Below are 24,868 nucleotides of genomic sequence, written 5' to 3'. Positions count from 1 at the left end.
CAGGATTCACTGCCCATCACTTTCTGTCCTAGATTCCTCCCTGCAACCTTTCCCTCTACCAGACCTCTCTTTTACCTCTTTCACTTGCTGCTACACTTTCCCATGCCATTTTTCCCCCCCGTAAATGATGTGAAGCAAGTATCTACTGTTGTAGTGCTGACACAAGAAAATTAGACAAGGTATATTACAGTTGAGTTCAGTATGCTTTCTAGAGAAAACTGGTTAGGTCAATTTACTTGGCACTGTGTGCTGCTTTAATCTTAACTCAAGGCCTGCTGTAGATGTACAGCAGCTGGGGCTGATGTCTTCATGCATGGTTGCAAGTCAGCCAGTTAATTTCTGTTTGTTGAGAGGTAGGAATCAAGCAAATTTTTCTCTATTGAATGAAAACATTGTGGTGCTAGTAACAGGTGAATAAGCAGGGCTGGATAAGAAAACAACCTGAAATTACTGCCTAAACTTTGAAGAGCTGGATTCCACAGCAGAGAAGTCACAGTTTCATTCAATTTATAATGGCAGTAGTGTAACCCCAAATCTTTTATTAGAAGCATTAAAAAGACAAACTGACAAACTTTAGGACAAAACATGTCACTGATGGAAAAACAACTCCAGTGCAGTGCAGTAGGCTGCTAATAGGGGTGGTCAGTATATTGGTAAACCTTTATGCAGGCTACAGAATCTAAGTAAGTTGCTCCTCCTATCACGTTGACATGTGTTCAGGCTCTCAATGACCTCTCAGGCTATCCCCATCAAGTTTGTTGCCAAATGTCTCGAGAGGTACTTTTGGCTATGCAGTATGTGACCCATAAGTTCCTGCTGCATTCTGTGCACTCCACAAAGATTAGCACTACATTCACCAGGACTTTTGACTTTAAAGAAGTGCTCAGAGTTACAGACAGTCAAAGAATAAACTGCTTTTAAAATGATGCTACTTAAACACCTATGTTTGAATGAAATGTAACATGAAAAAGCTATTGCTCTGTACCTCACCTTACTCACAGTTTTCTTTGATATCAATGGTAGCCTAATTCCAAATATACCTTAGTGTTGTACTTAAAATTGTTTGTATATTTAGAATATAAAACTTTGGTTCAAATGGACAACTAATCCTAATAGTAGAAAATTAGATCAAGGTCTTTCTTCTTCCACTTTTAGAGTCAGGCACCTGTTTCCTCTCTTTCTGGGAATCCTGAGCTATTCCTTGCTCAGCTTTGCACACCTCAGTTGAGGTTGTGATGTGGGAAAGGTCAGAGAAAGAAAAGTAACCTGAGGGTTAAAATCTTTTTTTTTCCACCTCAGTCTATTCTCTTTTTTTTTGTCACTTTTTCCTATGTCTATATTTGTAGAAGAAGACCACGCTCCCTGTTACCATATTATTTTATCAGACTTTCTTTTTGTACAGCCTAACTTCTCTCATTTAGTGCTGAGGTGGAAAATTCAGACTAAAAGAGATGAGAAGTCATCCCCTCTTACTCTATAGCTGTATTACTGCTGAAGTTGGTATTGTTAAACCACTGATGAAGCAGTTAAAATTCAGGGACCTTTTTTTACCAAAGAATCAATAAAAAGCTATCATATGGAAATCTCCAAGGGTTAAAAACGAATCTTGTATGTTTAATTTCCATAGAATATGTCTCCACACCTAGTTATAAAGGCAGCTAAGGTACAAACTTTAGTCTGATATTTCCTCTGAAACTTGACTGCTTAGATGCTTAGAATGCTTTCCTGTATAATTCTGTATTTACCTAAACCTCCAGGTGAAAAGCCATCTTCACAGCCAATGAAGCCTTACTGATTATTCCCTCAGAAAAATTAATACATTTTCTTTGCCCAACTCTAACACATGCTACCATTTTAAGTTAGGAGGATGAACCTGTCTGAGACCCTTTATTGCTCACTGAAGGAATGGCTGGCAGATAGGTAGCACTCCTTTGTGTTTCCATCGTCCATTATGCTGTTAGTTTGACACTACAACTCAGCTTAATTGGTAGCTGCTACAAAAAGAAATGATCTCAACCTTTTCCTGCCATCTTGCTCCTACTCTCATGGTTGCACAGGCACCTACAAGGCTCGCTTTGGAGGGCTACCTTGTAAAAATGAGAAGAGATTTATGATTCCCCTTAAGAGTTGGTTGAGTGCCCATAGTGGTGGAGGACTGGAGGCAGGAGCATGTTTCTAGGGGAAGGAAAAAGGCTGGGCAGCTCATTTGAGCAGTGACATGGTGTTAGATGGGCTTAGTCGTCCAACAAGCCTTAGTATTCTGTAGAGAAATGCATAATTGCACTATTCCACAATAAACCTGTGGTTCCTGTTGTGAGTCAGCCTATATAACTGAATTAAGTTTCGAAATGAATCATGCTCCTAATGTAGTCCATCAGGCATGGTTGCATAGACCATCTGTTAGTGGTGACACTTGCATGTACGCCTGGCACTGCCACCCCTTGTGTCAGTGCAACAGTTTGGGTCTGTGGGATGAATGAGTCTGGAAAGTTGGCCAATGTGAAATGTAACTTCTATTTTCCTGGCAAATAGATGGTTGTATCAGCATAATTAATGGAGCAACATGGGCTGGAATGGCAGTAGGGGAGAGGAGAAAAAAGGAGCAAAGACCTGCATAGATATTGGCATCAGAAGATTTATCTGTATAACCATTGCTGTAATAAATGTTTAGCAAAGGTTTTCTTTATCTAAAGTGTAAGGGACATCTATGTTTGGAGCAGAAGGTCTGAGTTTACTCATACTCCCAACTTGCCGTGCTAGGAATCGTGACAATCTTGAAGATTAGAGTAGTAATGCAGTTTGCTTCATGTTGTCAGTCAAAGTGAGTGTGACTCTGAGTCCTGAGTATGGGGTAAGATAAAACAGTTGTCTGACCAAAGCTGGCAGTAAGTCAGCTCTTTAAGGAGCTCCTAGGATTAGATAGCACAGCTAGGGTTGATTGTTCACACAGTGCAAAGGGGAGAAAGGGGCTAAGGAAGAGGGGAATTTTGCTGGTGTCACATCACATGTTCAGGAACACGTTCACATTACTGGAAATGCTAAACTGGAGCAGACAGTGTAGGTGACAGGACAAATGTGGACCTGCAAAATATTGCAGTTATATAAATATACTTTCGTTAATGTGTGAAAGAGCTACACATAGAGCAGTGTCTTTGAACTTCAGCTCTCTATTCACTCTGCTGCTATTTTTTAATAACTGTCATTGTGAAAAGAGCGTGGGGCCAATGTGTTCTCAAATGGATTCCAAGCAGGAGTTTGTTGAAAGGGAAGGAGGACAGCAGGATCAGTCCCACAGCATGATAGTAGAATTTTACAAACACCTTTGAAGCATTTGGATGTGTAGTGTTTTGCAGTTGCTTGAAAGTTCTCTGATGTCAGTCAGAGCAAATAGAAACCTTGCCATATGCTCCAACCTTCTTGTTGTGTGGCTGTGGGTTATGTGCAAATCTTTGAGGTGGCTGGTTGAACTGTTGTGAGCATATTGGGTGCTTGCATGAGTCAGGGCGTGACTTGCAATGTGCTCAGCATCCCACACTGATTGCAACCCCTTGAACTGGAGTGCTCTCAGCACCTCACCACGTCAGGCTTTTAGAGGGTGGACTGAGTTATGTTACCTTCCTCAGAAATCAAGTGCTGTTCTTGTCAAGTCATCTGCACCTTTCTCTCTGCCTAATTTTGTAGGGGTAACCAAACTTTCTCCCAAGTAATTCCTTGCTGTTACTTTGCTCTGCAGTGTATGAAGGAGGCTTGTCATGCAGAGAAGCCTGTGAGTCAGACCTGTAGGGCATGTCACTGTCACGTCAGGTTCTTATGCTGAAGCTAAAAGCAGTTTGTGTCAGTGCTCCCCATTAGCCGCCCTAATTTTTAGATGGAAACTTGTCTGTCACTTCTGCTTAGCTGCATCGTTTCCTAACATATAATGATGTGCAGGTTTTGTTTTGCTAGCCCATACTCTGTGTAAAGGCTTTATAACAAGACTCGAGATGTTGATTTGTTTATAAAAGAAGGCTGGTGTTACATGTTCGTTCTTTCTTATGACTCTTCAAAACAAAGACAGTTACCTATGTTCAGCTTTGTTGCTCTTCCTAGTGTAGAAACCATTCATTTTATGCTAATTCTGGGTAACCTTTTACTCAGAACAGGATCACCTGAAGTAGTTTTAAAGTATGTTTACAGAGCATAGATGCATACTACATCATGTGTTAAAAACTTTGACTATTTCACATGTGCAAATATGCCTTATTAGTAAAAGTTTACACGGTTGAACCCTGGTCCTTATGACTTTGCTTTACTTCTAGTTGTTTCTATGACTAATTTCCAGCTCCAATTTGCAGCTCAATTGTTGTCTATGTAAAAAATGTTTCTCTTGGTTCCTCTGGAAAATTCTGAATTTCTAATTATGAAAGGAAGCTGTTTATCGTTGTTTGAGGTGTCTGTTTGACAAGCAGTCATGCAGAAATAGTGCAGTGTGTAGGCTCCCAGAATAAATAGAAGCAATCATGATCCAAACTGTGGATAAGTAATTGGAATAATAACTAGAAATAAAGAAGCTTTATTTGCATTCCCTTTTCTGAAGCAGCTAAGGGAAAGTGTAGAAACTGATCCTTATCTTTAGTTTTTCCCCCAAAATGAGGATAAAATTGGAGTTAAGAATAAGAGCTTACCATATAAATTTAGGTTTGTGGAGGATGTACTGTAGACTGTCAAAAATAGTATGCCTAAGGCAGATTTGCTTCTGAGGGGAAGAATGCAATAAAGCTTAGGGTCATACTGAAATTGAACTGCAGTGTATTATGAAATAGTTCAGTTCTGTAATTCCTGGATTGTTACATTCAGATTTTTCAGCCACTACGGTTCTCTGTTGATTGAAAAAAATCCTCTGGTAAATGCCAAGGACAAGAGAAGTTAAGAATCTCTTTTTTCCTGTTGAAGTTGTGCAAAGCAAGAAGGAGATAATAATTCATTCTTTAAAAGATACTGAATAGTGACATGAAGCTGTTAAGTGTATACCAAAGAGATGATTGAGCATTGTGGCAGTGAAAATATACCTGGTGAAAACTGTCCACTACATTTATGTAATAGATCTTATATATTTTGTATGTCTAAGAAAATAATGAAGGTTTGGTCTCCTTTCAGACGTTTCTCACCCTCTGAACTAGGACCTAGAGGAGGAGGTCAGAGAAGACTGCATATTATGTATGATCTGTACAGTATCTAGCATGAGTTAATGAGACCTAGTGCTGCTTTAAATTATACCAGAACAAACTAGTCTTCTGACTCTTCTTTACATAATCTACTGAATGTGACAGTCTTTTTGGATTATTCTTTGCAACAGGTTTGTAAGTGTTCTGAAACTAACAAAGAAGCAGATGAAACCCATTTTTCTGGTACTGACAGTTCTTGTTTGTAGACTAGCTTTATAAATAACTCCAGGACATCTGACATCTTTTTCATATAAAATGTGTTGGCAAAAATTGGCGTGAATTGGTTCCATTTCATCAACTTTCTTTTTGGTTCTCACTTTTTTTTTTCCTTTTCTGTGGGAGTATTATATTTTTTTAATCATTTTGGAATTTGGAAGTTTATTCATATCTCCTTAAGCGTATATTATTTGAAGGAACACATAATCCCTTTTAGGCAGCAACTTTTACAACATGTGGCGGGTGCTTCTGAATCAGCATCAAAAGTTGGCATCTCCAGTACCTCCTTCATCAGAAGCAGTGAATTTTCATCAGAAGTAGTAGGAGAAACTTTTTTCAAGAGAACAGAAAGAAGTAGTGCTTCCTTACTCAAGGAAAGAGATAAAGTTGAGATTTTGTTATTAAAATGAAAAATGAACGCTTCAAAAACTGTCTTGGGTGCTACCTTCAAACTTAACAAAGAATCAAAAATTTCTAATTGAGGATAGACATTGTTGGTTAATGAGAATTGAACACGACTTGTCATATGACAGCGCCATATGCCTGCTTATTTGTAATGGGATTTGATGATTTTGATGATGTGTGGAAACATGGGATGCAGTATATCCTCTTTCTGGCAGATCTGGAGAAGAGTAAAATGCAGAACAATATCATTTTCAATCTGTACAGTTAGGCTAATAAGCTCCCCCCAGACTACTTTGTCCAACCTTTTGGTCCATTTGTTGTAACTACCAGAAAATCATCTGAGCTCACTGTTTAGGAAAATACACTGGAGAAATGTATTAGAGCTCCTGAGACTGTTGCATGCTCTGACAACATAACTGCTACGTGGGAGGATAAGAAGTGTGTGCCCAGCAGCTACTCTTCCCTCCATTCTGTTTCTCCAAATGTGACCCACATGCATGGGCTGGTAGCAGAATTGCAGCAGGGCTCTCACTGCAGGTACCTGATGCATTCATCCTAAGCACCCAGGAACTGCTGAGGTATTGACTCTTGGAGTATCACCCAGGTGAGAGCAACATGCAAGGCCTCCTCCCAAAGAGCAATGGAAGTGTGTGGACCATGGCCATTCTCCTGTCTGATGTTCACTTCTCAGCTAATTCAAATCTATTCAGATCTTCTCCCTCCAAAGCCCTTTGTTCAACTCATTGAACTCTGGAAGAAATAATTCAGGGAAAGGCTTCAGGCAATGGAATGTAAGCCTCAAGAAAGGTCCAAAGTTTTCTGCTCATAATGGGATCCCAGCGTCTCTTAAATTTGTGGATTACCTGATCCCTTTTTTCCTTTCTTAAATTGGATATTTATAAGACAGAAAATCCACAGTGTTTCAGCTTTCAGGAGTACAGTGGGAAGAGCCTATTGTAGTTTAGGCAGGTATAATCCTGATCTCTCTCACCAGAATCCCCAGTTGGAAAAACAACTGGGAGAACAGGTCACTTTGTGTAAAACAATAACTCTGGGGGATTCGTGGCTTTGCTCTTCCCAGATTATGAGCCCAGACACAAATGTCTGACCAAAGCAATGGAGCCTTTACAGAGCCTTTCCAAAGGAAGGGCTGGATGTTTAAGCTGTTTTCCTATCCCAAGTCAGAGAATGACTTTTTTTGTGATCATATATCAACAAATAAACTTTTAGCTAAGCTGTGGGAACAAAACCAAGTGGTTTTGGCCAGTAAAAACATCACAGTGGAGTGAGGATGATGCAGAAAACTGAATTTTCAGATCTTAATTTTTGTCTCGTATTTCTAATACTCTACTTGAAGTTAATAGATGACATTCTATCTTATTATATATATATATATATATATATGCACTTAATAGAAACCACAACGTTTCTCAGTGTTGAAATCCATATTCTCTGATAACTTAATTCCATTTCTGGATGCAACAGACCTAGATTCGTTTCTACACTAAATGAAAACAGAGTGAAAGGTATTTAATATCCTGTCATTGAGACAGTGCAGGCTCCTATTATACAGTGAGTAATATATTAGTATGTGATTTTTTTACCATTAAAATGGTCTGGTGGGCTAATATAAGGGTAAGATTTGAGGATAGACATTGTTTTTACATGTAGGCTGCCCTAAATAATTTCACCCTATCCAAATTTTTGAACAGTCTTTTTTAATGTAATCTGTGCTACTAATTCTTCATAACATTAGTTCTTTGAAGTAATTGATTTTCAAGTACTGAAGTTAGAAAAGCGTAGTTTTTAAGACTGCAAGGCAATGTAGCATCATATGAAAACCTAATTTTAAAAAAGTAACACAAATTTCAAAGAAACACAGTATTTTTTAAAGGAAGGGGAAATTCAGAGCTCTGTTGGTTGTAACAGCGCATTCTCAAGGCTGCTGAATTTGTGATCTACAGCTTTTCACAACATTATACACTCTATAGCCAGATAGGATAAATATCCACTTGGGCTAGAGCAGCTTTGGTAATTTGATCTTTTGCTTTCATAATCTTAATTCTGTACCCAGTACTGCTACACTGATGCCCAGTAGAGTACTGAGACTGGCTAGGACGAAGGTAATGTTCTTCCTGGCAGCCAGTATGGTGTCATAAAGATTTGCGACCTGAACTGTGTTGGTAACACACTGATGTTTCAGCTGTTGATACAGAGTGCTCGCACAGTTTCAAGGTCTTTGTTTCTCACTCTGCCCTTCAAGGGAGCTGGCTAGGGCTGGAGAAGACCCAGGCAGAACAGCGGAGCCAAACTGATCAAGGAAATGTTCCAGGCTTTGTAATCTTATGCTCAACTAATAAGCTGGAGGGGAGCTTTTTCAAAGTAATCATCATACAGACACTGACTGGTCTGCAGTGGGAGGTGATAAGGGATTGCCTTTGCATCACTCGTTATTTTCCTCTTTTTTAGTTTATTTATTAAACTATCTGCATCCACCCACAATGGTTTCTTTTTTCGCTTTCATCCATCTCATTTTCCCCTTCTCTCTGGGAGGAGGAATGAATGTTATGACTGAATGTTTCTTTTTTCCTTTCTCCTTTGCTAGCTCTGTTGAGAATGCAGTAGACTAATACACACCATTCCAGGCAAGATCTTGCATGTTTTCCTTAAACCTAGTCTTGCAAAGAAGTGACAAGGCCACAGATTTTGAGTGTGCCATGTACTAGGCTGCATAAGGATGGTTTACTGACCCTGTCTGCAATCAGAAATCAGATAGTTTGACTTGCAGTGTTTTCCTTGCTCACAGAAATATCTTTATTTCCATGCTATCATTCACTTGCACAAAATTGGAGACTAGGGCAGAAAACATGACTTAGCCTTTTATTTGCTTCATGTGTACAGCCTTTTGTGGGTCACCCAATCTGTTCGAAGTAGGTAAGAAATAGCTCGTTCCCTACAACACAAAAGCAAACACTTCAAAATTAAGTTTTAATTTTCACTTACATGCATTGTGTAATTCAGTGGTCTGGAAATAGGCATGAAATCATCTCTCAGTAGTGTTCATTGATAACACAAGAAGAGCAGAGTATGCTCTTAAATATGGTAAGTCATAGAATAAATTGCAGCCAACCTCTGGATTCAAAGAAGGTCTGCAGTGACATAGTTAACCACACACTTATTCACCAAGGAACAAGAGATCAAAGCCATACTGACAGAATGGAGAATTTTAGCCCAAAAGTAAGTAAGTGATCAGGAGTGGGCATCTGAATAAGAGTTCCCATTACAGTATTCAGCCACAAATGTGTTGGATAACAGTAAGTATGCTACAAGGTACGTCCACATAAACGGCATTGGTCAAGTTGGTACTGGAAGAATTCGTCTAGTTCCAATGTCAGCATTTTTAAAAGGATATGGAAACACTGAGGTAAGTTCAGAAAACAGTTGCAAAAAAAGTATTTGCTGGAGGAAGTGGAGGGGAAATGTCTTCTGGAGAGAGATTTGCAAGCTCATTTGGATTAATTTGTAAAGGGAAAAACTGGGAGCTGACTTGACTCTGTCAAAGTACTTACAAAGAAAAATTGTTGATTCCCAGGGGACTCTTTGATCCAGCTGAGAAGGACATAATAAGAACCAATAGCAAAATTCAGTAGGTTCTCAAATTCAAATGACAATGAGTTCTGAGCCATAAAATGCTCACCAGTGGAATCAAGCTGGTAAATGTCTCTGCAGTTCTATGGGTCAGGGTAGGATTTCCGTAGTCAACACATACGCACAGCATTAATACAATGTGACATACACAGGAGGTCGGAGTAGACCAGCTCAGGTTTCTTTCTGGCTTTATGAAACACTGACTGCATGTGGTTTGTAAATATAGCACAGAAATGTCGCTAACCTGTAACTATCTTCATTGGTCCAGGTAGCACAGAACAGTAAAATCAGCACACAATTTCATGGAGGAACAAAGAGCTAAATGGAAGAAAGCGTATTATGGGATGGGGTGGCAATTTGTTTTTGGATTGAGATCTCCGGTGAAATTTTAGGAGTTAATCCTGTTACCTGAGGGTGCTTCTTTTTGAAACTGATGATTTGGACAGGTCTCTTTTTCACTTCTCCATGGGTATTGAGTAGTGAATTCAATTTTTTTGTTGTTGTGTTGTGTTTTAGACCTGTACCTCTCCATCTCTGTATAAGTAGCTAGTGGCTATGACGTAGGTAGAACATAGTCTTCCTCTCAACATAAGAGAAGAAAACTGATATCCAGTCTTTGGTTAATGCAAGCATAACTCAGAAGTGCAGTTTTGCGAATGGTTTATATCTGTACCATCAGCCTCACTCTTTGGCTTGCTTGCTGTTTTTTTCAGAACAGTGAGCAAGAAGAGTTGCTTTTTAGAATTCTAATGTGCAACCTGTGTCACTCAATCCCTAACTCTCTCACTCAGTGCTTCACAATGCATGGTGAAACCCATGAGTGCTGAATATTGTGGGTCACTCTGTGGTTCTTATCCAAGTAACAAGTCACTTTCACACAGCTACTACTTTTTGAGCACTACGTAGTTTTTTGGTGGTTTTTTTGTTTTTTTTTTTTGTTTTGTTTTTTTTTTCAGTTAACAATGATTAATACTTTCCTGTGGATACTGTGCTTTACCACGATATATGTTTCCTTCCACAGTATTTTTCTGTTTGTAGAGTGAACCTATGTTTGCCCATGCTTTATGACTCTATGAAAGCTTGAAAATTACAGAGGAAAAGTTAAATAAAACTCTCAAAAATGTATGATGACTTAATTTGGGCTTTAAAGCTGTGAATTTAAACCCTGTCTTGGGTCTTGAGCACACAGACTGTAACACTCAGTTTGGATATTCCCTTTCTGAAGCATCGTTCAAATAAAAACACATTCACTTTTTTTTCATTAGATCTCCCAGAAAACTTCTGTTTTTTTCTTTTGACATCTTTTTCCACTGCAATCTTAATAGTTGGATTTTGGGTAGGAGCTTACCTTGCACCATTGGAGGATTTCTCCTTAAGCCACAGTGTTGTACAGTACTTTTCACTGACCCAAGTACTGGCTTTTCTTTTCTTCCCAAATAATATCCGTAACCCATTAGCAGACTTAAGTATATATAGATAGATCTGGCACAAGTCATTATCTCTATATGGTTATACTTGTACAAAACAGGGTTCTGCAAGTGCACAGAATACACCTGACTCTTCTCTGGCACAATTCCCTCTAGATTCTGTTTTTCTTCCATCTTCCCAAAGGAACCCCGCTATTTGGTTTTAAGACTCCTCAGGCCCTGCTGCAGAAACATGAACAAATGCACAGCATGAACAAATAACAGCATTCCATGTTTTAAACCTTCTAAGCAGAAGTTCTGATACCCAAAGCTTCTTCGTTGCATCATCACTATAACGTCTTGGATGACCTTCAGACAACTACAAGGCTTCCAGGTTGGGATAGTTGCGTAGTTTTACCTATACTGAAAGAATAGAGAGAGACATTTACAGAAGCTGATTCCTTGCTGCTATTTACCTGGGAGATAGCCCAAGTATCATGCTCCAGAGATACCTATTTTCTTTGACTCACAGAAAACAGTGAACTTTGGCCATATCCTTGGTGAGTTTAGGGTAAATGAGGAATGGATCAATTCACGAATTGCTAGCGTGCCATCTCTTCTCCTACTGACAGTTCATTGGGGATTTTATTAAAGTAAAATATACTACTTGTTTGGCGGCAAATAACCTTATATATAGGGATACTTTGAAGTTTTGCAGTGGCAAGGCATGCAAAATCACAGGTAGTGATGTGTTCTAATATTTACATATGCTTTGAAAAACAATATAGGACATCAGATACATCCTACAGACCTAGGTAAGTGGTACACAGTATTATATTCTTGCCTCGTCAGTTTTAGGAGTGGAGTTCCTACTCTGAGCAGTCTAATTCCCAATAATTATGCCTCTCCAAAGAAATTAAGAGTTTTGTTAGCTTAAGGATGGGCACCATAATCTACCCGTATTTAGCTCTAAGAGAATATGTATTTCATTGATAGAGGAGAGAAAGATGAAGGGATGACTTTGAACTGGAGAAAAAAATGTTTCAAAGTGGAGAGACACATTTAAATGTTTAACCTCTGCTTGTATTAGCCACTTCTTGGCTTCTATGAAAGCTTCTTGGCATGTGCCCTGCCTGGGGTCGAGTAGGACGTGGGAGAGACTGTGCTTGGATGTCTGAAGTACTACCAGTTGGGGGGGGTTGGGAAATGTGTAGCATTCCAACAGATATAATTAATGACAAGTGTTGTTGTCTTTCTCCTGTGCCATCCACCCACTGGCTGCCTGGTGCTGACCCCTTGCTGTCCTGCTGACCTTTCCAAAGTTTATTTTAAAAAGGCATCCTTGCTTTTCCAAACTTTTCAGCTGGGCTTCCCTTGGGCTTCTTGTTCAGTGCATGCCCAATACTATGCCTGTGTCCACCGCTAAGTGATCAGACACAAGTGTTTCCATTAGAAGGATGATTAATGGAACCTTCCTTGGGAATGGAAAAAGGCAAGTGGGTAATAGAAGTCAAGAAACGTGTTAAAACTGAACAAAAGAACTTTGTTTCTTTGTTTCAGAAGGGACTTATTGCAGCAAATTGACCAAACTCTGTCACTCGCTTGGGTCCTGCCCACATCAGTAAAATATTATAGTTGTTTCCTCTGTGGTAGGCTCGAGAGAAGCTTGTGCTTTCAATCCATTTCCCAGTGAGCAACCACATCAAATAAATCCACCAGTTGAATCGGCTTCTGTGTTGGTAGATTTAGTAGATGTAGGGTTTAATGCTGTGTAATGCAGGTGCATGAAGTTTTGTGCATCTCAGTACAAAGTAATAAAACAACGCCCAGGATTGAAGAGTATATTGGAATCTGATCTAGCTATTGTGAGAGAGCAGCTGTCAAGTTACTCCTGCCTCGTAGCATTCTCCAAGGAGAAAAGAATATGACTAAGTCCCTCATTTGCATGATGAGGATCACAGAAAGTTTCTATATGATCTCAAGCCTCACTTCACCCTCTGTTTACCGTTTTCTCATTATGGGATGTTAGAGGCAAAGAACTGCTTCTTCTGTTTTCTTTTATTAGACCCTTTTAGTGCCCAGGGACAGCATCCATTCCCTCAGCCAAACTGACTTGTGCATGGATGGCACAGCATGGGCATGGTGACTGATTTTTCACTGCTAAAAGGAGTTGGTAAAAACAATGGATGAGGCTTAGTGAGAATGGGAGAGGCTAAGAGCCCCGTGCTGCCTCTTCACTGGAAAAGCTGAGGACTGAAGTTTCTAGAGCTACTGGTAAGGCCTTCCACAACCCTTTGTAAAGAAGAAGCTTCCATATTTTTCATGATAAATCAGGGCTTTTGTTGCTTGTTCTTTCTGGTCTAATAGTATACTAAAAGTTTTAAGAGAAAATGATAATGTTATCTTCCCACAAGCCAAACAGAAAGGACAGTTCCTCTGCCTGCCAAACTTTGCTGTTCTTCAGAAACAATCAACTGTAAAGACTTGGTAAGTTTTTATTCAGCATGTGCACATGTATTCTTTATGGAATCAATTTTTTTTTAGGGCTAAAGCTTGATCCTGTTGCCAAAGCAAGAAAAACCATGCAATTCCACTGTATTGCAATGGGGAGACTGAGGCTTGGGGCTGGAGCTGCCGTTTTCCACTTAGCAAACCAGATGTGAATGAGACTCCTTTGCTACCTGTACATCACCAAAAAAGTTTATTCCATGTTTTGTTTGTTAAATCAGTTCTGCACGCTTTCCTGCCCTGCCCCATGTCTAAATCCCACAGTGCACAATGTGCTGGAGAATGGCTGGTGCTGCCTGGCATCTCCACGTGCCTGCACAGAGGAAAGGGCAGCCCCTCCCCTGCATAGCAAAGGCATTCTGTTTTTATGGCATCTGGGCTGCTGCAGCTGTTATTAGGAGGGGTTTGCTCTTTTTAGAATTTATTAGCAAATTAAGCATGACATTTAGTAAAATATGCAGTCCACATTGTGAATGTGTAGCTATTATGCAAAAAATATCAGCATATGATTGTCACAGTTTATTGAAAACTCCTTCTTGCCCCTATCCCAGTGAAAGGTGAAGATTATATTCTGACTGAACGTTCAAAGAACATTTATTCACTTTTTAGTTTTGCCTTTAGAATTCAAAGTAGTATTCAAATTTAAATTAGAATTTCCCATTAAAAACAATATCAAAATATTGGGGAAAATTGATTGTCATTAGCTCTTCTTATATGCCTGGTTTTGATGATATCACTGCATCACATTTAACACAAGAGAACTAGTGGTCACTAAGAGCAAAGATTGTCTTGTGCTTCCTGAGAAGTGCTCTTCGTGAACAAATGCACTGTTAACTCAATATGCTACTGCATGTGTAAATAAGACCTAGAAAAAATGAGATGTTAGCAATTCAAGATTAGAAGCACATATGGCTATATGAGGGAACAGCCTTTATATAAATGCTCAATAAACTTTTATAAGAATGACAATGTATTCAGTTTACTACAATTTTTTTCCTGTTTTCTTAGTAAATAAAATGTTCTCAGTCTGTTAAGTCTAAAAATGACTTTTTTCCCCTAGATTTTTGAGTTTTTATCAGCTACACTCTTCATTTTTTTACATATATGTGTGTGTGTGTATATATTTATATAGGTTTTTTTTAACTGCATTTGAATGATTGCTATTCCCTCATTGTATTGTTAATTGTTGCACTCTTTCTGGAGGGGACTAACAAGCTTTGTCAGTTCATTACTGCTCCTTTTGTTTTCTTTCTATGATTAATACCCATTGTTCATACAAAGTTACAGTTCAGTCAATTGTAGCCTAAAGAAAAGAATGAGATTAATGTTAAATAAATATAAATTATTAACCAATTTGCAGAGATGGTTCACTTCCATGAAGTAAGTTTCCTTACTAAATACATATATGAATGATAAAATTTCTCTATGGCATAACTAGAAACCAAGAAATGCCACTGCTTTTCCCAGCGTTTGGGAAAGGGAGGGTGGATGTTTCGTATCATTAAATTCTGATTTGAATACAATAATTTCCAACCTTAAAGGGTATGGAGTGGAAACAGGCCCAGAATGAGTAGATTGTAGACTTTATTTTCACAGCAACTGGCTTAATCCAGTGCATTAGAGTCCTTCATATTTTGTGACCTGCTCCTTGTGTCTAACCTAAGAAGTATGCGGTGTTTTACACTTTCAGGACAACATCCACAGAGAGAGAACTGGCCGTATCCTTTCACATCTCTTTTAGACATAAGGCCATGTTAATTCAGATAATTTACTTTTGGTTGCCAGGGAAGAGAAGAACTAAAATGCAAAGGTGGAGGCCTGGTTTCCAGAAACACTGTATTTTCTTGAGAGACCTGAAAGTGTTTCATCCTGGATGCCTACCTGTGCGACCTGGTGTAGGGAACCTGCTTTGGCAGGGGGGTTGGACTCGATGATCTCTGGAGGTCCCTTCCAACCCCTACAATTTTGTGATTCTGTGATTCTGTGATTTAAATATCTTGTTTTGTGTATAGTCCATAGCACATAGAGATATGCTGTTTGGCAGATACATATTTCTAAAATTAGGCTGAATATTCCCATATAGCAAGAAAATATGAGGACAAGATTGTATCATGGAGGAACAGGTTGAAATGCTCTATTGGTCCTAGACTCATTTTTATGTAGCTGGATGTGTGTTGTAGTTTAGTAAAGGCACACAAGAGAGCTATTACCTTCACTATGGGAATTAAGTTCTCTTCTTTAAATTTAAGCAAAGTATTCCTTATTTACGGGGAAAATGGTTAGGAAAACGTAGAAGTGTTGATGTACTGATGACTGTTCCAGGAATTTGCTTTATTTTTTATTAGAACCATTGTGTTACTATCTTTTGCAGACTGACATTGGTTTACATGGCAGTTGGAATGATCTTCTCCAGTTGTATAATCACAGGCCAGCATGCGAAATCTGTGGGTGGTTGTAAGAGATTTTCTAGGCTTCTTTGTTTCAGGAGTTTGGTGTCCAAACATTATACGAATTGTTTATACTGATTTCATTGTGAAGGAAATAATAAGTCTGATCTCCTCCTCTCTTTATTGTAACTGGATAACATAACATTTATCTCAGACATGGTTTCGGTGAGGTCTTATTTGTGATACTTGAAAAGTATCACTGTACGGTGTGCATGGTTATGAGTGCATTTTCTCCTCTTCTGGTGGTAGCCTTATAAAGCTAGCATTTCCTTCATGCTGCCACTGTACTCTTTATATGGTAGTTACAAATATCAAATTCTTAGCATAAAATAAGGTTGGGCATATCGTTTTGCTGCCTTAAAATTAATAGTTTTCCTTTTATTTTTACATTAGTATTTTTGCTTCTATTGTGAGTGTGTTGATTTTAAACAATTTAATTTTGCTCCATCGTGGAAGAGTAAAACTGCTTGTAGGCTGATCCTGGAAATCCTCTCATGGAGTTTGAATGCATGAGGAGGCTTATAGGAATTCATTTGCATAAAGACAGCTTGACTAATTAAGGATTACTATTACTTATCCTAATAAAATCTTTTAGTAAGACACGGCTGTATACTAATTAAAATGAATCATATGGAATAAATATTGGGCAAAATAGCATCCTGAAGACTTTTCTTCTCAGCTGTGGCTGAAGCAGTTACTTTTCACTTCCATGCTTTACACGATAATGCTGACTTACTCAGTCTCAGTTCCTTACACAGCCTGAAGGTATTCATGACAGGCCACTGGAGACACACTAATGCAAGTATAGCTATTTATCTACCTTCCCAGATAATCAGAGACACTGTATAACAGATAACAGAAAGATAACATACTCAGGCTCACAAAGAGAAAGCACAGTATAAGGAATATCATTGTATCCTACAGGTTAAAAAGTCACTGAAAGGCAGAAGTAGGGGATTATGGATTCTGCTTTTACCACTTCTGAGCTTTGTGTTAAAGCAAGTGTTGGGTGAAGAACAGAAATTATCTTGGGGACATAGGGTGCTCCTCAGAACAACTCAGTAATTGTCATGATCATTTTAGCTTACAGTGTCAGGCTCTCTCATGCAGTATCTTTCAATTGTGAATCTCGAGTTATTCTTTCTGCATAGTGGCCCAGTTCAACAGCCAAATCTTCTCTATCACTGAAGAGCCTGAAGACTGGATTCTCATGTTGGAGCTGCAACATGTGTCTTGTTTGCTTAAAGCTAAGAAACTAAAATCTGTCTCACCTTTTCCTGCTTCTCCAGTGGTCACCTTATCAGTGAAAACAGTGAGCTCTGCTCAGGTCTGTAGTAGAGCTGGAATTGCTATCCTAGAGAAGGATCGTGTGTCTGTGGGTCCTGTCTGTCCAATCTCCTGGATCCTCTGTGCGTGAACCTGGTTTTGAGTATGAACTCTGGAGAGTAGCAGTTCAGCCACAGGTAGCTCCTTATCCTTACAAGCTTTCTATCCATAGAAAGCTTGTGGCTTTCTCAGGTTCTTCTGAGAAACCCACCTCTTTTCTTACACCAAATAAAGAAGCCAAGTACTTAACTTTAGACCTTTGATTTTATTCCAAGGATGTGCTGTTTAAAACCTCGCTCTTACAATGCCTAATTTGTAAGCACCTAAATTCTTTATTGAATCTAACCCTGACAGGTTATTTTGTAACTAGCAAGATTTTGCATAAGCTCTTTTTGACATCTGTGGTTAATGGATTTTAATAATAGCTTCTAAAATGAAATGATAAAATAGCCGTTAGCAGATCTTCCGGACTAAAAGCCAGCTGTTCGGCAAAGTTATTGGACATGTATCTGGGTGGGTTTCTTTGACTGTAACTGTAAGTGGAGGAAAAGCAGGTCCATAGTTGCAGAGCTCCGTTAATCAGAGTCAAGGAGTGCCTAATCTGCATTGCTGAGCTGCCAGCTGGAGATGTTCCTGAATTCTGAAGTCAGAGTTCTTGAGAAAACCTGCTTTCTGCTTGGTAATGTCTCAGTTTAAGCATTTGCTGGGTGACAGAGTACCCTGTGTGTTCTCTTTTTAGCAAAGCAGCATGTGGGACAGCATTCATGGAGACAACCTGGTCTAGTATTAAATGTGGAGGTTGGTGGCCCTGCCTAAGGTGGGGGGTTTGGAGATTCATGACCTTGAGATCTCTTCCAGCACTGGCCATTCTGTGATTCTGTGATTCTGTGATATCTGGAAGCGTCTGGTTCCACAATGTTAGTAGTCCTTTTATCTTCCTACCTGTTTCAGTAGCAGCCAACACTGGGAATCACTGACTGTAGAGCACATTCAGGTACAGATAAATTAACATACAAATGTAAATAGATGCTGAATCTGAGGGTAGATTTAGCCTATCTATTAAAAAGGAGAGATGTAGGAAATAATAGAAAATTTGGAATAATACTGTGAAAATTACATCTTCCACTTTGCAATGTGGATAGGAAAGTAGCAGATACTGATTTTAAGTAAGGACTAATCTTTCAACCTGCCTTTGCTAAAGAAATGGTTGAATTTCGTGGTACAATAGCAGGGTTGGGCTAGCCAAAAACAAGCAAATAATCAAAGTTTTACTAGAGTTTTTTACAATGCTGTCATTTAACTTGATCATTGAAGTGATGAATTGTTGAAGGCAGACTAGGCTTTCTCCATTTTCTATTTCTCCTTTAAGCAATAATCAAATGTCCCTGAAAGGTAGAATTGTGAGGCAAAAAGAGGAACAATGAAGTTAGTTATGATACTGCTTCTGTACTGTAAAAAGATAGGCTGAAGTATTTTATTTGAAGAAACAAAGCATATTCAAGCATGGAAAGGGAATGGGTGTACAAAAATAGCATAGTTTTCTTTTGTTGCTAGAAAACCAAGGCATTTTCCGTCCTTGCTGTAGAGTAAATACAAACTTTGGGCCACTTGAAAGATATTCACGCATCTTTAGAAAGCTGAGTCCAAGCATAATGCTCAGCCTCTCCTCCGCTGCACTGAAGGGCTAGGTGAAATACAGCTGGCATTCTATTCAGCAGATTCAGCAGTGCCCTCCATGTCCTCCAGATACTGTCAGAATCCTCAGATCCAATTGGTAAATTGGAATTTATACTTGTAATCTAAAACTGTAAAATGCATGTGGAAGAAGTCCTCTTTTAAAAAAATAAGCTTTGCAGTTTCGTTCTTATATTAGTGTGTATGGCACTCTTCCCTAAAAAGCTGTTTTATTTTGTAGTTCACCTCTAATTCCTGACTCTGAGAGCTGGGATTGCTGGACGCTGTGTGCTAGTGAGGAATGTATAGGAGCTTAACAGCAGGAGCAACAGACCCAGGTTAAAAACTCAGTGACCAGGAACAAACGTGCCCTTTATTTCATCTCCCAGCTAAAACCCTAGATGCAGTTTATTGGCTTTAAACTTTTCTCATTTAGTAGAAAAATCTAAGCTCAGTGTTTCTTCTTAATCACAGCCACTTTAAATGGGACATATATGGCACTATAAATTAAAGTTGCACAGAAGTATTCTTTGTTCAAAAGACTTGGAAAATGTTTGACAGTTAACTGTTAAATGGTATCTAAAATACCTGGAATTTCCTTTAAAGAAGTGCATGCCTCTGCTGAAACTGGCAAAATCAAATTTACACAAAAAGATTATCAAAATGTGCTACTTGATCTCAAAGTTAAGAGCTAAGTATACGCCTGAAAAATATTCAGCTAAATTTGTTCCCTAATGTCACATAGCAGATTAATGACAGAGTCACTCTTTTGAATAAAACAGATTTTTTATCCCACGTAACACATCAAGATTTCAAGTATTTTCACTCACTTTGAAATGAATTAGAAATCTCTTGAAATTTTTCACACAGAAGAGCGAACAAGTATGAATGTGTCACCCCACACCCCACACAACAGCCCAGTGGTCATGTGTGGCACTTCCCTGTGATTTTCTGACCACCATTTGTTCAAGACTTAGAAAGACTTTCCTCAAAACTGAGGTGTTCTCTTAAAATTTTTGTTTCTTCATTCAGTGTCCTTCTGAAAAAGAATTTTGACTATCTCTCCTCCTGACTTCTAGTCCAGGTCCCATCCAGCTGGCCACACATCCCCACCAACAAATACGTGAGTCACCTCTTTGAGGGACAGCAAGATCTGCAGCATCTTCATAATACTTCTAGTGTAATTTTCTTCTCAGATTTTGGGTCTTGACATAAAAGGGCTGGAATGAAGGATATGGTGTTGTGCATACCCAAGTGAAGGCAGAGAGCCAACAAAATGCTATTGTAATTACAAGTGAACATTCTTGTATCATAAAACTGCAAAGAAAAAACTATAAATCAGAGCTGTCCTGGTGGTCCCTGGCAGCAAAGCACAGGAGGTTTGAGCTCATTCCCTAAGCTAGCCAAGACTGGGATCCTCATGGAGACAGCAGTTCATTCCAAGGGAAGGGCATTCCTCGTGTCTCCTGAGTGATGGTCATGAAACGCTGATTTTGGTGGGAGTCAGATCCAGCCTTCAGCCCTGCAGGAGTGATGGTCTAAAAGTGCTGGCCATTGTGGAAAATAAGCAAGTGGAGATCTGGAGGAATTTTATCTTCAAGTGCTCTGTCAGGGTGTCTAGGAGCCTTCCACTTTCAGTTAGGTCTGCACTGTTGTCTACATCCCATGTTCAATCACTCATTGTTATATCCGAGTAAGATTGTCCGTGGATTGTTACCTAGTTTCATGGTTCCATGCACTGACTCATGACAACAGTGCTAAAATACTGTAATGGGAATAGAAAAATGAAACTAATAGTATCCAAAGTATCTCGACTGAAGTTCCTGTCACTGATAAACATGGGCTCAAACTTTATCTTCATTTAGAAATGGGTCCTTCTGCTCTTCTGGAACATTTTTTTTTTTTTTCTTTCTTGTTTCTTATGGACATACAGCTCTTTAAAAATCATTGATCTGTCTGGATGTTTTACCACTTTCAAAAACAAGTCAGTAGCATGAGAGTGGAAAAGCTGTTAGCATTGGACAGGTTTCTAGAAACTTTCTGTAACACGGTCTGGGGGGAGGAGGATATTTCCTGTGTATCCAAAAGACATGGCTTGAGCTGAGCCCACATTTACAAACAGCTGGGGAGGGGCAAAACAAGATGATCTACTGTTGTGAAAATAAAAAATTAAAAAAACAAAAACAAAAACCTGAGAGTGTGCAAGTGCTTACAGCAAAATAAACCCCAAATTGACAGCTGCACAAACAGCACTTGCCCAGCAGTGGTAGTCAGTCACTAGGAATGCCCAGTTTCCCATCAGATTAGTAAGAATTTATAATTAATAGCACATTTAGCATCTCCTCTGTACTGAAATCACAGCTTAATCTGCTAACCTGGTTGTGGAGGAGGTAAAAGAGACAGAAATTCAGGGTCCTGCTTTGCTGAGCACGTTATCTCCCTGTTGATATAGTGTGAGATGAAGACAGACAGCTTTTCCAGAATCAGCCCCTCCACTGGTTTAAGAGCTGCAATCCTAAAAGGTGAGGTGCTCCTTCCTTAACAGATGTGACCCCCTTCAACTCTGATAAACTTCCTGAAAAGATGAGGGAAATCTGTGCCACACAGGATGTGCTCAGCACATTGAGGGATTGAGTTAGTAATGTCCCTGATAATTGTGGATACCTCATTGTAGGAGTCAGTTTTTATTTAAATTTTTTTAATAGGAGTATACACATCTGTCTTTATACCCAGCAGCTTTTCTGGCCCACAAGAAGTCCTCTGTGAGTTTCCCCAACTGAGCTCAGTGGGATCTCTGTCAGCTGCAAGATTTATGTCATCTTTTTCAGTCCTGAGAACTGTTCCTTAAGCTTTTCACATCTGGATTTAATTGGAAAGACATTAAAAGACATTAAGTGTGCTGGAAAAGCATATTTTAGAGAAGATCTTTATAGGCACTTCCATTAAAGGAGCTGATGGTTGTAGGTTAAAACGGGATGAGGATAAGCCATCAACAGTTAGCAAGGACAAAATTACATTACAAACTGCTTCAGATGAGAATTTCGGTGTGTAGCTCTTGGGCCTGACTCTGATCTCACTTAAATCAACTTCAATTAGGAGAAAAATACTGGTTAATGCAGTATAAAAATACACTGAGATCAGAATGAAAAACTTCTGCCTTTTGGAAACACTCAGATTTCTAATTACATGCCATATGTGCTAAATATAACACTGCTAGCTGTCAATCTAGATTTGGTACTTTGTTGGACGTACACGCACACTTGTAAAATGAGACTCGGAGAATGAAGAGAGGGATTGGTCCTTACTGCTTTCAGGGTGGAAGCATCCTTCTCTGAATAGCTATGTGTAGATTTCGAGAGTAGAGTTACACAAAAAACAGAGATACTACGCAATTTAGTGTGTGGACTTTGCTGGAGATGTTGTAACGCAAGAATCCGGATCCCCAAACACTCCATTGTTCAAGCTCTAATGCGCTGCTTGACTGCGCCAGTGGACAGCCCTCTGTATTAAGTGTAATCTATTGCTTTTGTCTTCAAAGTCAAGTTTCTTGTCATATTTAGACTGACACACACTTATAATCTACGTTAATGGACTTGAACAAACACTCTTTCATTTTAAAACAGCTAAAACCATGGAATTTGATATTAGGGAAATCAATCCCTTATCTAAATTAAAGTGTACAGACTTTAAAAATAGTAACGTGTCAAATGTTAATGAACAAAAATAAAGAATTCTTTTGTAAAAATTGGAATAAAAAGATATTCTTTAAAACATTTCAACAAAAACCCATTTCAATGAAAAAAAACAAGTTTGTTAGAGGCTCTCACTTACCTGTTTCTCTTTGAAGTGAGTCTTTTAATCTGCTATGTTGTGAAAAGTATTTAATATTAATGGAAATATTACCTTGCTGTGTGGTAGTGGAAGGAATGAGGTACTTGAATTACAGTCATGTGGTTTTATTTTCCATCGTTGCATACTTTTTCTCAGAATCTCCCCATCCCTCTTGGGCTATGATAAAATGCATGTAAACTAACAAAAGTGCCTAATCTTGGCCAGCCATGTTTGTGCTTGTGCACTCTCCCTTTATTTCAGTTTCCTTATCTAGAAAAACAAGAGTAATAAAACTAGCTCTCGTCCTTGGGTGCCATTTTGTCTTATGAAGAACGTACTTGCAAATAGAGATGAAAAGCATTTCAACATTAATGATTGTGTTTCACAGGTAGAGTTTACTTTGCATGGAAGAATAACCATGCTGAAGTAAGCAGAGTAACACATAATCTTTACAACTTCGTATATACTAATTTTTGTATATCAATTTCTGTATTATTTTGTTGTATATTAATTTTTATATGAATTGGATTTGAGAGTTCACAAAAATCTCTTCTCACTCTTCAGTGAGTTTAAATCAGCACTTGCCTAAGAAAAATGCTTAAATAATGGAATAAATGCTTATATCTTGTTTAAATGCAACGCAGTTTAGAGCTCATTCGTTTTACTGGAACAAGTTCTGGCAACATGTACATTATTAACAATATGCATCAGGGCCCATTTCCCGGTGGAGAATGACAGGGTCTTTACCTCATTTAAGGAGTGGGGAAGTGATATGAAGCAGTACAGAACTGTGACCATCAGGCTGATGAAGGGGATGGTCTGTTGTGCTGTGTTTTAGAAGTCACCGTGAAATCTTACACAGCCAAGAAGCCTGGTCCACTTACTCTAAATCACTTTCTCCTGCAGTACACATAGGGTTAATGACACTGGACTTGCAAATCTACACAGGGATGTGTAGAAATGCCTAGAAATAAATAATTAAATAAACCAATTTTTTTCTGAGAACGCAGCTGACAAGGATATTTTCCAGCCTTCAGTGGTGAAAGAGACAGTGATTCATAGCCTTTCTTCCCTGCTGGTGCAGCATTTTGCCTGAGGACATACATTCTGCTGTTTTCAGTTTTAGGTTTAAAGTCATACTTCTTAAAATCTCTTATAATTTTTGTCTGTGGCTTCTCAACCATTTTTGAGTGTTGCCTAGATTGTATGATATACCTCTACCTGTCCATCAAATCACTAGCATCTAAATGCCCTCATCTGTAATTATTGAATGAACCTCTGTTACTTTGGTGTGTACCTCCTTCTGAAAGTTAGTACTTAAGTAGTTTCTGGCTGAGGATACAAAATTATAAGCAAGATTACTTTGAATTTTAATTGCTGCCTGGTGGAATTCTCTTGCATATAGAGTAAATGCTTGGAAATTTAATTTTAAATCATTTTCACTATGCCGATTAGTAAGATGTGATGATACATTATTATTTCCATCTTTATTCTTTCTTTTGTAACAATTTAAGGAAAAATGAGAAATTTAAAGATAAATATGCTTCTAAAGAATTTATGAGCTTTTAGTTCAGATCCAGTAAAGACTGAAAAGGCAGTGAAATGACCTGACAAAGGGAGCTTGATTAGGATTTAACTGTTGATACTTGGGCTAAACTTTCACACCTCACTTCTTCACTATTAGAGGGTGTAGACACACCTCAGTAGATACTAGCACCGAACCTGAAAGCTATTCTGAGCTATTCAGAATGAATTACTAATTTACTGATTTCCAGCATCAATTGTAATGCAAAGTTAGCATTTTGTTATCACTTGAAATTACTGTTCCTCACAATAGAGTATATGTGAAGAGAAAGTCTGAGAAGGTGCAGATTTAAGAACACTTCCTCTCTGAGTTTCTTACCTGAAGCTGTCCCTTCATATCACTCTCACCTGAAAGTAAAAATGAATTGAAAGTTGGCAAACAGACCAGCATTTCTGCCCCTGATTCTAATATTAAGTTTCTTATTCCATATTGTTTGATCAGGTACTCTTCATTAAAAACAAAACAAACAGACAAACAAACAAAGAAACCATAACTTTTCATTATTTTAATAATTAAGTGCTTTTCATGTGTTTTTTTCTCCTTGTGGCCAGAAACTCTTGAATTACTATTAAAGCAATAGAACTGTCTTGCTTCAGATAATCATGCTGCTGTTTCGTA

At 38.6% G+C, this 24,868-nt stretch overlaps 1 protein-coding gene across 4 annotated transcripts in view; it reads left to right on the top strand.

Moving 5' to 3' along the window:
* Positions 1-24,868, top strand: part of STAU2 (staufen double-stranded RNA binding protein 2) — a 164,190-nt gene that overhangs the window by 128,118 nt on the left and 11,204 nt on the right. The window contains exon 13 of one of the 4 annotated variants that reach the window (XM_052703836.1): positions 13,424-13,444. The exons of 2 other annotated variants lie outside the window; for them this stretch is intronic. In XM_052703836.1, coding sequence (XP_052559796.1) covers positions 13,424-13,429 — 6 coding nt within the window. In that variant the 3' untranslated portion in view covers positions 13,430-13,444. Of the gene's footprint in view, positions 1-13,293; positions 13,375-13,423; positions 13,445-24,868 lie in introns of those variants that run through there. One more of the 4 variants, XM_052703834.1, reaches the window with a different exon arrangement.

The sequence above is a fragment of the Tympanuchus pallidicinctus genome, unplaced genomic scaffold, assembly GCF_026119805.1.
Source record: "Tympanuchus pallidicinctus isolate F22 unplaced genomic scaffold, pur_lepc_1.0 scaffold5, whole genome shotgun sequence".
Taxonomy (NCBI): Eukaryota; Metazoa; Chordata; class Aves; order Galliformes; family Phasianidae; genus Tympanuchus; species Tympanuchus pallidicinctus.
Note: the sequence above shows the minus strand (reverse complement) of the source record. Positions and strands in the feature narration are given on the sequence as shown.